This window comes from Callospermophilus lateralis, chromosome 3, assembly GCF_048772815.1.
Source record: "Callospermophilus lateralis isolate mCalLat2 chromosome 3, mCalLat2.hap1, whole genome shotgun sequence".
Taxonomy (NCBI): Eukaryota; Metazoa; Chordata; class Mammalia; order Rodentia; family Sciuridae; genus Callospermophilus; species Callospermophilus lateralis.
The window spans coordinates 134,331,652-134,345,014 of NC_135307.1; the positions used below are offsets into that span (position 1 = coordinate 134,331,652).

The 13,363-nt window shown below is 47.1% G+C and overlaps 1 protein-coding gene across 2 annotated transcripts in view; it reads right to left on the reverse strand.

The window, feature by feature from the left end:
- Acan (aggrecan) overlaps positions 1–13,363 on the reverse strand; it is a 35,321-nt gene that overhangs the window by 5,738 nt on the left and 16,220 nt on the right. The window contains exons 11-14 of one of the 2 annotated variants that reach the window (XM_076848807.2): positions 11,773–12,203; positions 11,487–11,718; positions 8,583–11,426; positions 167–280 (exon numbers count right to left, since the gene is read on the reverse strand). In XM_076848807.2, the coding sequence (XP_076704922.2) occupies positions 167–280; positions 8,583–11,426; positions 11,487–11,718; positions 11,773–12,203 (3,621 nt within the window). The remainder of the gene's footprint in view (positions 1–166; positions 281–8,582; positions 11,427–11,486; positions 11,719–11,772; positions 12,204–13,363) is intronic. The other variant, XM_076848808.2, reaches the window with a different exon arrangement.

A 13,363-nucleotide genomic window follows, 5' to 3' on the forward strand; every position in this document is an offset into this window, starting at 1 on the left:
GAGCAAGAAAAAGAATGAGAATCAGTGGGAAAAGCAGACTTCTTGGTGGTTGTCCAGATGGATATGGGGCCCTGGTCAGGGCCTAGAGTCTGGGATTAGAAGGGAAGGGTGAGGAAAGAGGAGGTGCAACTGTTAGTAACATTAGCTGAAGCAGAGACGGCCGTACCGATCTCACACAGGTCCCCTCCGTAGCTGGGAAGGCATAAGCATGTGAAAGAGTCGATGGCATCCACGCAGGTGGCTCCATTCAGACAAGGGCTTGAGAGGCACTCATCAATGTCTGCAAGAAATCAAGGGCCACCATTAGGACTCCTGCCCGCAATTCCAGCTTCACAAGCACTGTGGCCTCCTTATGGGTAGCCAGCCCTGCTGCTGTCCAGAGCCTGGGGAGGGGAATGGCTGGTTTTCCTGAGAACTGTTGCTGCTGCTGCTGCTGCTGCCATCTTGGAATGCTGAACCAAAGATTCTGACAGGGTTTTTCTTGGATGTGTGTGATTCTTGATTGACAAACTTGGAGCCCTGAAGCCAGGTTTCCCAATGGGTTGAAGAGATATGGTACTTTTGAAGCCAAAAGTTCCTCCAAGATGCCTTCTTTTGTGAATGTTTCAGGAAGCCATGGAGTCTGAACTATGAACACAGTGGTGAGCAAGGACACTGGAAGTCGGGTTCTTGAAGCTTGTTTAGGACTCTTTCTTTCCCTGTTTTCCTCTGTAGCTCTGAGCTCGGGAAAAAGGACAAGGTGATGCAGTACCAGAATGAACAAACTAGAAATGGAGTCTGCGGAGTAGAGATCCATGAGAAAATGGCCACTTGGGATATCCACATGAAACTCACTAGACTTCTTGCGTTGCAGACACCTTCTTTGCTTTCACTAAAAAAAAAAAAAAAAAAAAAAAAAAAAAAAAATTTAAAAATATCTTGTAAAAATGAAGCTAGTATCTTTTTCTTGGGATAGGGAATAATCTTCCAGTTTAAGGCCACAGAAGGTGAATATCTCCAGTGAGTAAAGACTCTTCCAGACTCTTCTCTCCTGTGGCAAATGGTTTTGGTATGGTCTGGAAAGGCTCCATCCTGTGAGTGGGAGGCAAGCATTTTGAAGCTGACCAGGTGCTCAGTGAGTAGCTGCCTACCAGCCAATCAATTCTGAAATACAAGCAGGTGCCCATCAGCCTCTTCTTTTCAGGTCAGCTCTTTTTCTTTCTGTTTTTGTCTGAAGATTTTTTCTGGTCAAACTTCTTTATAGAACTTGCGCTGGTAAGTCATTGGCCTTTGCCTCAACCTTTCCTCAGTTAGCCATGATGAGAATTGAATCTCTTAATATGGTCTTTCTGAACCTTTCTGAGAAACCAGAAGACATGAAGGAATCCTTCTGCTGCCTTTGCAGTCCAAAGCTCCTGCTATTTTTTGTTTTTCTCTCTAGGTTTCCCTGACCGGGGACAAGATGAAGGTATTATGCAAATCCTCTTGCCAACACATCAGTAAAATTCTGCAACAAGTGGTCTCCAGTGGCTCATGGGGCACCATGATATGGAGTTGGGAGATGCTAAGCCTTGGTATGTGCAGCTGGGTTCATGCAACCTCCAGGATCCAATGGCATGTTTATGTGTGGTATCCATGTGAGTAGCTAAGCCCTGGGCTGGGAATAGGACCTCTGAATCCTCAATATGTTCCAGGACTTAGTTCTTGCCTCCATTAAGAGCAAACCAGATATTAAAGTCAATCCTCTGACATGAGAGCAAAAGTATCTTCCTCTGGATCTTCAAGTTTGTGCATAATAGGCATCTTCTTGGCCAAAGTTGGGTTTGCGCAATGGGTGGCCTGAAAATCTCTGGTTCCCAGGTGTCTTGCTCATCCCGTGAAGCTCCTAATCTCTGTTTCTCGAGCATCTCTCTTGTTCCACAGAGTCCTTAACTTCATTTCAAGGAGTGCACACCATAGATTAGAAACCAACAGTTCCAAGTTTGGAACTGTTCTGAGCAAACTCAAAATGCATGGAGGAACTGATTGAAATCCCAGCATGCACTTGGATTCCCAGCATGCACCAGGATTCCCAGCAGCAGCAGTAGCAGCAATAGGTCAGGTCAGTCAGCAGGGTGAAGCTGGGGCAGCTCTCCTGCTTCAGGAAAGCTGTGTTCTCTTTTGTCCATTAGCATCATTATGGGAAGTGGGCAGCACTGGGCAAGGGGAATGAAGCAAATGTAGGCGCTAAAGCAGTTGTACAGAGCAGGGGACAGGGGTGGCTTCTTGGGAGAAAAGCCAGACATCAACCCTGGGGCTCCTGGTCAAATCATGAAGGGTGGCAAAGATGGGAGGCCCAGAAGCAGGTCAGGCCAGACAGCTTCCAGCTGCCCAGAGGCTTGGAGATTGTACCTTGTACTGCCCGTCCCCAGGCTGTGTGAACTGCAGGGCAGTGTTGTTTTCCCTGTGTTTGGCCAGGGCACCAAATCTGAGAAGGTTGCAAGGATAGATGGAACCAATTTCTGGAATCAGAAGCTTATTATTATTATTTTTTTTGTAGGAGGGACAGAAAGGCCACAATTCCGAAGAGCAAAGAGCCTGTGGGTCCCACTGGGGCAGTTTAGAGAGGCTGAGTCTGCATCTTCAGCTGCAGGGAGAGGGCTGATATCCTGTGTGTAGCTTTCTTATTAATCCCTCAGTCCTGTGTGCACCTCATCTCCTCTTTATCTGTCTGCAAGAGCCACTCTGGACCTGACTGGTCACCTCTTTCTGTGAGGGGCAGTAAAGCATCTCTCAGCTTCTAGAACCAAGAGAGGAGTAGGGCTGGGTCCGGTTGTGAGCCCAGATTGGGGGTGTCCCAGACAATGTGATAGGGGGGTAGAGGGAGGAAAGAGCTTTGGGCAGTGGGAGACATCTTAAAGGAAGAGAGGAAAGGAGGAGAGGACCAAGATCTGCTAACAACCTTCTCTGAGCCAGATTCTCTGACACACACATGTTATTCTCCAAATGCCCAGTGGGTATAGACATGATGCCATTTATAGATAGGGAAACAAGTGAAGGGACTTGCTTATGATGGGAAATAGGGGTGACAGATGAGAAGAGATGGGGGAGAGAGTAAGAAAATGAGACTGGATGATGGAGGGAGAGAGACACTGGGGTCCTGGAATCTTGGGACCTTGTTACCATTTCCTCTACAGCCACCCAATGTTCACTCATCATCACGGAGCAGGGAGTCTGGGTACTGTCAGGACTCTCAAGCTTCTGTTACCACTACTAAAACTAAAAGGGATGGTTCATACCTCAGCAGGGCCTTCCAGTGTTACCTCTAACTTAGGAGAGGAAAGAATTGGGAGCCCCCTTGTGAAGGCCAAAGTAATGGAGACACTTGGAAATAATACTTGGTGTCTGAATTGGAGATATCAGGCCTCCACCTTGAGTAGGTCTTGTCCACCTGGATCAGAGCCCAGGACCTCCAGGTGAGCTGGAGTTTATTTGACACATGAAGATTCTGAACAAAGAGTGACAAGTGATTTTACCCAAGTGATACTTGACTAAATGGTTTGCCACTCATAAAGACTACAATATGAATGGTACTCTTTATTTGGTATACAATCTGTGCAGCTGGATGCTTATCTTTCTAAGACAAGAGTGAACTTTTTTTTTTTTTTTTCCAGGACATAATTTTCCAGGATAAGGACGACTGGGGGTGGGGATCCCCTCAAGAAGCATAGAGAAAATTGCTTAACTCAGTAGCTGCTGGGCACCATGCAAAAACCTAAGACCAATAAGGATGGGCAGACTTGAGTATAGATACTGACTTTCTTGTTGGGTCTTTATACTACTGAGGGAGGAATTATGAGGGTATTTTTGTCAGTCCTAATTTGCTTTTAAAATAAAAATCATTAAATTAAAAAGTATACTACTATTATACTATTTAAAGTCTTCTATATTCTAAAGGTTGATTTTGAGTACAATTTTAGTATCCTGCTTAAATCAATTAAGTTGCCTGTTAAGACCTGCCCATGGACTTTTTGGTTGAGTCAAGTCAAGAAGGTCTACTTTGAATTTTTAGATTTTATAGCCCTATATTTTTCAGTTTCAGTGAAAATACTTCTTTCCCAGACATAAAGGTTTCACTGAAAGTTAAATGTCCCTAGAAGAAGAGACAGTGTCTGATCATAAATTAGAATTCCCAACCAAAAAAGTGAACAATTTCAGTAAAATAGAAAAAAGACTGATTAAACTTTAATTTTGTATCTTTCTAAGCTAGAAGTCAGGAGAAGTTCAGCAATGACTGAAAGTCAGATGTGAGATCTGATTAGAACAGTGCTTTTTCAACGTTTGTTGCACACTATAAATTAATGGGATAGTTAAAACAATTTTTTTTAATTTAAATTTTTAATTTTTTTAAATGCTAGTGCAGGAGGTCCTCTCCAGACCAACTGAATCAGAATATCTTAAGGAGGAGCCCAAGTATGATGCTTTTTAAAAGCATTCCCTTGATTTTAAACAGCAGCTGGGAAACCTAAGTCACTTCCCATAGATGCTATCAGTAATGCAGGTGAGGAAGATGATGATTTTTAAGTGGGTAAAAATAGAATAGTCCTACTTTTGATTGCTAAAGAATCTGAGCATTCATTAATCAGATATTTATTTTTAAGTAGAAAGTACTAATTAATAATTTATCAAGAATTTGTTTATGGAATACTGACTAAATAAGATGACAGTGATTTCCAAACGTTTCTTTTCTTTTTCTTTTTTATATTGGGGATTGAAGCCAGGAGCACTTAACCACTGAGTTACATCCCCAGTCCTTTTTATTTTGAGACAGTCTTGTTAAGTTGTTGAATCTAGCCTGGAACTTGTGATCCTCTTGCCTCAGCCTCCTGAGTTGCTGGGATTACAGGCATGTGCCACAATACCTGGTTCAAATGTTTCTTTTAGGACAAAATACAGCCTCTAATTCCATTGCTAGGCAAACATCTCCCCTGAATATTAACTATCACCATACATTCCACAAAACACTGTATTTGGTTCCTGTTAGAAATCATGGTTTCTTTAACAACCTTTGGCTCCCAATTCTAGAGCAAGATGGTAGGTGGTACATCCATGGAGACCAGACATCATCTACAGTCCTGGAAGCACTTGAACCTTGAGCTACATTGAACAGGAGTGACTGGGGACCCCAGGGCACAGGCCTGGGGAGTGAAAGCCCAGGCTTGTGCTGCACTGATCCTCATCACCTGCTCTGTAGGGATGCTAAGGTTTCCCTAACTAGTGGCATGAGAGATAGTGAAGGGGAACTGATTTTTATTGAATGCCTCTTGGCTGATGTTATACTCAGGTGACCCGTACTGCAGTGTTCTCAGCCCTGGCTGCACATTGAAGTTACCTGGGAATTTAAAAGCCCCAATGCCAAAGGCCACAGGACCATTTCAATCAGAATCCATGGGTCTGGTCTGAGAACCACTATCATTGATCCCTGTTGTCAAATGAGGAAAGCAGGGGCTTGGCTGTGTGTGTCGATCAGACTGACTCTGATTCCACAGCCCTTTTTCATTCTGGCTCCCCAGATATCTGCCTTCAGATTTTTGTGACCAGCAACTTGTTGTTATTTATTTATTTATTTATTTATTTATTTGGTAGTGGGGATTGAACCCTGGGTACTTTACCACTGAGCTACATCCCCAGCTCCACTTTAAAAAAATTTTGTTTTAAGACAGAATCTCCCTAAGTTGCTTGGGACCTTGCTAAATTGCTGAGGCTGGCCTTGAACTTGAGATTCTCCTACCTCAGCTTCCCAAGTTCTGGGATTACAAGCATGTGCCATTACGCCCAGCAACTTGTTATTATGTTTAAGAGGCGGTTTCTAATTTAGCCCAGTGTGCTAAAAACGTGAACTCAGACCTTGATCCTTGATTCAACTCATATAGTGGATTCAGGCAAATGAATTAACCTCTCTTCTTTCCATTTTCAAATAGGAATAATTACCAACCTGCTCATAGAGCTGTTGGGGAAGAAATCTTGGGAGAGCCCTGAGGAAATATTCAAGATCAGAGAAAGGCTGCCCTTACAATAGAGTAGTTAAGTTCTACTGTCATCTGATTTTACTAACTTCAGGGCTGCTGAGGACATGAGCCTTTCTTGACTTCTGATACTAGTGTCACATTTTTGCCTCAAGTATCAGGTTTGGGAAGGAATGGCTAGGCACCTTGGTGCATGCCTGTAATCCTAGCTATTCAGGATGCTGAGACAGGAGGATTGTAAGTTTAAGGACAGCCATCCTCAGCAACTTAGCAAGCTCTTGTCTCAAAGTAAAAAATTAAGAGTTTCCCTCCCTGAAAAAAAAAAAAGGGTTGGGGATGTAGCTCAATGGTGGAAAGTAGCTGGGTTCAGTCCCCAGGAACTGCCCCCTGACCACAAGAAGAGAGTCATCCCCGGTTTGAGACATTTGGCTACAGTTCCTGGGGTCACTATAGGCCATGAAAAATTTATCCCTTGGGCAGTAAGGAGAGCTCACCCGCTCTGGTCTTGGAGGCCCAGAGTGTCCTTAGTTTCCAGCCCTGACTTGTGGGCAGAGACTGACTCCAGAGGGGGAAAGAACAGATGTTATCTGCCCTAATGCTTGTACATATTTACTGTAGAAGTGCCAGCCACACAGTACATATGAGTATCTAATATACAGTGATATGTTAATTTTCACATATAGTCACATATCCAGACTCAGAGCCTTTGGGCATGATGTATAGGCTGTTTGGTGCTAGGTGCCTGGCAGGATTTGCCTGACAAACCTGGAAGTGGTTGTTTTTTACCCCTGGGATTCCATTCTCCAATTTTGGGCATGTCCTAGGAATAAAGCCCTTTTGTGAAACACCCTGACTTGGGAGAGAAGCTGGGAACAAGGGCACTGGGCCATGGAAAGAGCTAACCCAAGCCCAGGAGCTTGGCGGTAACTGGGTACCTCTTTAATGTTGAAGAGATAAGATGTCATCGTGGCCTCAGGCCTTGGATGTGTCCACAGAATGACAGGTGGATTTTAACCACCTCCAATCAGAGGAGCCCCAGGTTCCTTACCCGTCCCACAGGCTGCTTGACCATGGCATCGAACCAACAGAGCTTCCAGGGCAGTGGGTGCCCGTGGGAAACACACTGCTGGGGGTGACAAGCACTGTATTATTTCCTTCAGGACAGGAAGGGGACCCAGATGCCATCCAGACCCAAACACGAGGGAGCCACAGAGGCTTTCTCGGTGGAGCTCACCCTGCATGATACAAAACAGCCCCCTTGAGAGATAGAGGGATGTGTCCGGGGGTACCAATACTCACCCCAAGTTCAACATTTCTTGGAGGGCTCTTTTTTTATCTTCAAAATTCAAGCACTCATAGGGTAGCCTTTGGCCTGATAGAAAACAAACTACTTGCTTGCCTAATTATTTAACTTAACTTTTTTTCTCCTAAACCGTCTTGTCCACTAGATGCTCTGGGAAGCTGTGTTTGTGAGGCTGTGACCCCTGACCTCTGCTGCTGCAGACCTCTCCTTCCTAGTCTGCAAAGCCCGAGCCACAGTTGACCTTGGTCATCTCCTCTTGCCTGTGGCCCCTTCTGGGGCGAAGGAGTCAGTCTATCCAGTGTCCCTACCCACACTCCCATACCCCACAAGGTTCTTACCTATGTCACAGTGCTCGCCAGTGTGGCCAGGGGGGCAAAAACATATGACACGTCCCTCTGTCTCCTGGCAGGTTCCAGCGCCACAGGGCTCCTCTGCACAGGACCTGGCAGGGGCTTCAACCCCAGGGAAGAGGCTGAGTATCAAGAGCCCAGCCACCTGGGGCCAATGCAGTCTCCAAGACTGTGCAGTTGGGTCTTGAGATCCCTGAACTCCAGGAGGGTGGCTTTGGGTCAGCTTGTTTCTGGGCACTTGGCCCCCAGTGTCTGGGGGTGAGGACTCTTTTGCTGACTGTGAACGCTCTCTTAGTCCCATGGGAGGGGCAAGGAATCCCCAAACAAAAAGCAAAGGGAGAGCAGCTACTTGCCAGGTGCCCAGTTCCTAGGACTGTGTGGAGGTGAGGCAATCACAGTCATCTAGGGAGTCCCTTCCTAGGGTGGGTGAGGACTCAGAGTCTAAAGTTGGGACATGGCCAAAATAGCACTTCATAGTTCCCTAAATTATTCAGGTTTTAGTCTTACACAAAACACATAATCAGACATAAAAATGTCATCAGCAGATTCACTCTCTTCTCTCACACTCACCCTGGGGCATGATGCATGAACAGAATTTCCAGGACTTTCTAAATCGCCCTTTTTTTCCCTGTGCCAAGTACACACAGCTGAATTCACACATAAATGCTCATGTGATGTAACTCCACTGTTGGGGTAAGAGTCACTAATCTTTGTGAGGGTGTATTGTGTGCAAAATATAATGCTTGCTTTATTATATTTATATTCTGTTTAGTTTTCTTGGTACTATTCTCATTTTATAGAAGGAAAGCTCAGAGAAGTTAAAACTCTTGCCTGAGGCTGCACAGCTAATCTGTGGTAGAACTGTGCTTGGAAACTTAAAGCTCCACAGTGTCTTTCTACAGTACAGCTGTCCAGACACATTTAAAGGATGAAAAACAACAATACCTGAAATGGTGGACTCTGGTTCACCCGATCCCTCTGGGGAAGCTGGGATGGAAGCATCTGTTGGGGAGGTGGCTGTTCCAGCTGTTTGGGTCTCTTCTCTTGAGAACAAGGGACTTGAGGACTCGATTTCTAGATGTGCCTCTGCAGGGCGCTGGGTCTGCTGGTTCCATTCAGATTCTGGGATGCTGGTGCTGATGACAATATCCATCCCTGAGGTCTGACCAGACAGGTCTCCACTGATTTCAGTCCTGTCCCCAGAAGTCACAGGAGTGGCTGAAGGCATGCCGGGTGCCTCTGTGCCCACATCATAGGTGATGGTTGACTCTCTGGTCACTTCAGGAGCAGCGGACGCCTCCATGGAGCCTTCCTGAAAAGCCCAAGGGCTGCTGCTCACCCCCAGGCCCGAGGCTTTCTCGGGGTCAGCTTCGTGCCAGGCAGAGGTGGTTTCCTGCAGAGTAGAGGCCCCGGACACCTCTCCGCTGGCCTCTCCGCTGGCCTCTGGGGCAGCAGATGTTCCCACTTCAGCCTCAGGATAGGCAGACAATTCGCTGCTGGCTTCTGGGACTGATGATGCTTCTATTCCAGAACTGGGGAACGTTGGTGTAGCCCCACTAATGTCCCCAGAGGCAGAGGCTTCCCCACTGGCCTCAAAAAGCTGGGGTGTGTATGTCACAGGGGATCTTTGGCCGAGTTCCTGGGAAACAACAGTTGGTTCAGTTACGCCCTCCACGAACTCTGACGTGATTAAAGTAACTTCTGGAAGACCCGAGGCCTCTCCACTAGTGCTTGTGGCTACAGAGGATTCTCCGCTTATTTCAGCGGTGCTTGAAAAGTCCCCACTGAAATATGGAGTGCTTGATGGCTCTCCGCTGGGTTCCACCATCCCAGATTGCAGTCCACTTAGGTCCGAAGATCCAGAATGGTCTCCAGACATGTCTGGTGCTCCAGAATGGGCGCCACTGAGTTCCAAAATGCCTGAAGGTCCTTCTCCAGCTTCTTGGGATGTTGGAGCCTGGGTTACGGATTCCACCAAAGTTCTGTCTATGAGAGAGACAGTTGGGAAACCTGATGGAAGTCCACTGCCATCATATCCTCCTGAAGACAGGTTGCTACCAATCTCAGCTCCAGAAGTTTCTCCACTGACCTCAGTTACTCCACTTGGTAGGCCACTGAATTCTGGAACCTGGGATGTAAACCCACTGGAATCGATTATTCCAGAAGATTGTCCACTGACATCCACTACCCCAGATGTGCCTGACAGATCTGTCTCCCCCGAAGGGAGACCACTGAGTTCCACTGACCCTAAGCCTTCTTCTTCTTTAAATGTAGTAGGGGTCACTTCAACCAAACTGGTGTCCACAAATGTAATTCCAGAAGATTCCCCACTGCCACTCATGGTGCCAGAAACCAGGTCCGGGATTCTGGGTGTTATCCCTGATGGCTGCCCACTGAGATCAGGAACCCCGGATGTTTCTCCACTCTGGTCAGTTATACCAAATGGTGGGATGCTGCCAAAAAGAACCCCAGATGCTTCTCCACTGACATCTGGTTGTCCAGAAGATAGTCCACTAAGCTCAGTCACTCCAGATGTTTCCCCACTGGTGTAAGGAAACCCTGATGGCTGCCCACTGACCTCAGAAATGCCAGATGTTCCCCCACTGATGTCAGGAAACCCTGATGGCTGTCCACTAACACCAAAGAATCCAGATGTTTCTCCACTGATGTCAGGAGACCCAGATGTTTGACCACTGAGTTCAATTCCTGAAGGGAGTCCACTTTCTCCCCCGCTAATGTCCAGTTCACTGAAGGGCAGCCCAGATATTTCTCCTGCACCACTGATGCCAATGGTTCCCCTCCCTTCCAGTTCACTTGCAGTGGAGGCTGTGACCACTTCTACCAATGTAGTATCCACTAGAGAAACAGTTGGAAATCCAGATGGAAGTCCACTAAAGTCAGGCAGGCCAGAGGATGGGCCACTTCCAAGGTCCACTCCAGAATACTCACCACTAAATCCAGAGGGAAGGCCACTTTCTTCTGGAGCTTGTCCACTTCCTACAGTTCCAGAAGGCAGCTTTTCAAAGACCAAGGTTCCAGAAGCAGACCCCACCAAATCTTCTGTTCCAGAAGGTAATCCTTCTGAGGTTTCTTCAGTACCAGAAGTTGAGGTCTCTAGACCTTCCCTTCCAGAAGGAAGTCCACTGATATCTTCTCCTACTCCAGAAGCAGAAATCTCTATACCTTCTCTTCCAGAAGGAAGTCCACCACTAAGTTCATCATCTACGCCAGAGGCAGAAATGTCTAGACCTTCTCTTCCAGTAGGAAGGCTGCTGACATCCCCTACTCCAGAGGCAGAAGTCTCTAGAACTTCTCCTCCAGAAGAAAGCCCACTGATGTCCTCTACTCCAGAGGTAGAAGTCTCTAGACCTCCTATTCCAGAAGGAAGCCCACTGATGTCCTCCACTCCAGAGGTAGAAGTCTCTAGACCTCCTATTCCAGAAGGAAGCCCACTGATGTCCTCCACTCCAGAGGCAGAGGTCTCTAGACCTTCTTTTTCTGTAGGAATCCCACTGACATCCTCTACTCCAGAGGTAGAAGTCTCTAGGCCTTCACTTTCAGTAGGAAGCCCACTGACCTCCTCGACTCCAGAGGCAGAAGTCTCCAGACCTTCTCTTTCAGTAGGAAGCCCACTGCCCTCCTCTACTCCAGAGGCAGAAGTCTCTAGAACTTCTCCTCCAGAAGGAAGCCCACTGAGGTCCTCTACTCCAGAGGCAGAAGTCTCTAGACCTTCACTTCCAGTATGAAGCCCACTGAGGTCCTCTACTCCAGATGTAGAAGTCTCTAGGCCTTCACTTTCAGTAGGAAGCCCACTGCCCTCCTCTACTCCAGAGGCAGAAGTCTCTAGACCTTCTCCTCCTGAAGGAAGCCCACTGAGATCTTCTACTCCTGAGGCAGAAGTCTCTAGACTTTCTTTTTCAGTAGGAAGCCCACTGAGGTCCTCTACTCTGGAGGTAGAAGTCTCTAGGCCTTCGCTTTCAGTAGGAAGCCCACTGACCTCCTCGACTCCAGAGGCAGAAGTCTCTAGACCTTCTCTTCCTGAAGGAAGTCCACTGAGATCCCCTACTCCAGAGGCAGAAGTCTCTAGAACTTCCTCTCCAGAAGGAAGCCTGCTGAGGTCCCCTATTCCAGAGGCAGAGCCCTCTAAGCCCTCACCTCCAGAGGGTAGCCCACCAACCTTAGGAGTGGTAGGCCACTCAATTTTATCTTCATCTCCTGAGGACAGTCCACTTTCCACAGGCAGGCCTGAGCCCACTGTGGAGGTGATACCACTGGAATCAAGGTCTCCAGAGGGTAGTCCACTTGCACTGACCCCTGAGGGCTGCCCACTGGAGTCAAGGCGTCCTGAAGCTTCTCCACTGCCTGTGAAGTCACCGCTGATGTCAGAGGCTCCAGATACTTCCCCAGAGCCTGGCAGTTCCATCCCACTTGGCATGACATGGGCAGGTGTGTAGGTCTCCTCCGAGGTGAAAGGCTCTTCCGGGGCAGAGGGCACTGCAGTTGCAGAAGGGCCTTCTGTGCTTTCCTCTGTTGCTGCACTAGTGGGAGGCCATGTGGGAGGGATTCCTGGAGGAGAGGAGGAAACAAGGTGAGGTGTGGGCTTAGTAACTCTGAAACTGAACTCTAGTCCTTCCACAGTAAAACCTTCCTCCCCAGAATTCAGAAATCCTCAAGTGTCTTGGAAAGGGGAGTAGGAAGGGAGGACAAGAGAGGGAAGGAAGCAGGGAGAAGCAGGGGCACAAGGAAGCTCCCACACTACCCTCAGGGACGCAGGCCTTCACAGCCTGTGTTTTGTGAGACTGTAGAGGCTGCCATCCACACAAACCATTGGATGTGTGGGCCATCACTGAAGACGACCAAGGTCACCCTTCAAGTACTTCCACTTTATCATCTCATGTAATTTTGATCCCTGGACCAGCAGCACCAGCATCCTCTGGGGACCTGATAGAGAAGCAAATTCCCAGACCCTAGCCCAGCCTGGCTGACAGAGGCTCTGGGGTGGGCCCAGCTCATCATGTCCACAAGCCGGGACATGAGGACTACAGAAGGAGGACCCCTGATCTCAGTGCTTCCCTCTGAAGCTGCAGAGCCGGTGTAGTGCTATTTGTAAACACACATTCCCTTTTCAATTCTGAGGTCCCCATTACAGAGGATTTGAAAAACAGAAAAGAAAAAACCCTCACCATTCTAAATAATCATGGTTACATTCTTTCCTTTCAGTCTTATATTCTTTGCCATTTAAAAACAAAATAGCGGGGCTGGGGCTGGGGCTCAGCGGTAGTGCACTTGCCTAGCACGTATAAGGCACTGGGTTCAATTCTCAGCACCACATATAAATTTTTTTTAAAAAAAGGTCTATCAACAACTAAAAAAATAAAAATAAAAACAACATAGCTAGGTTTGAACCTTACACATGCTTCTGGGGAAAGATGCATCTGGTCCTCTGGGTGGGCTCACAGTCCCCTCTTTCTCAGAAGAGAACTTTGGAGGGCGTGGGTAGTGAAGTACAATAGCATACTGGATGATTACAGGTAGGACCCAGAAAAAGTTCTATTTTGATTTACACACACACACACACACACACACACTATATATATATATATATATATATATATATCAGAAACCACTGGCATGACCATTTGCAGTCATAATATTTCTCTTTTAAATACATTTAGGTGTCGTTTTAAAAAGCAAGTCAATTGAAAAAGTCGTGGCATGAACAATAG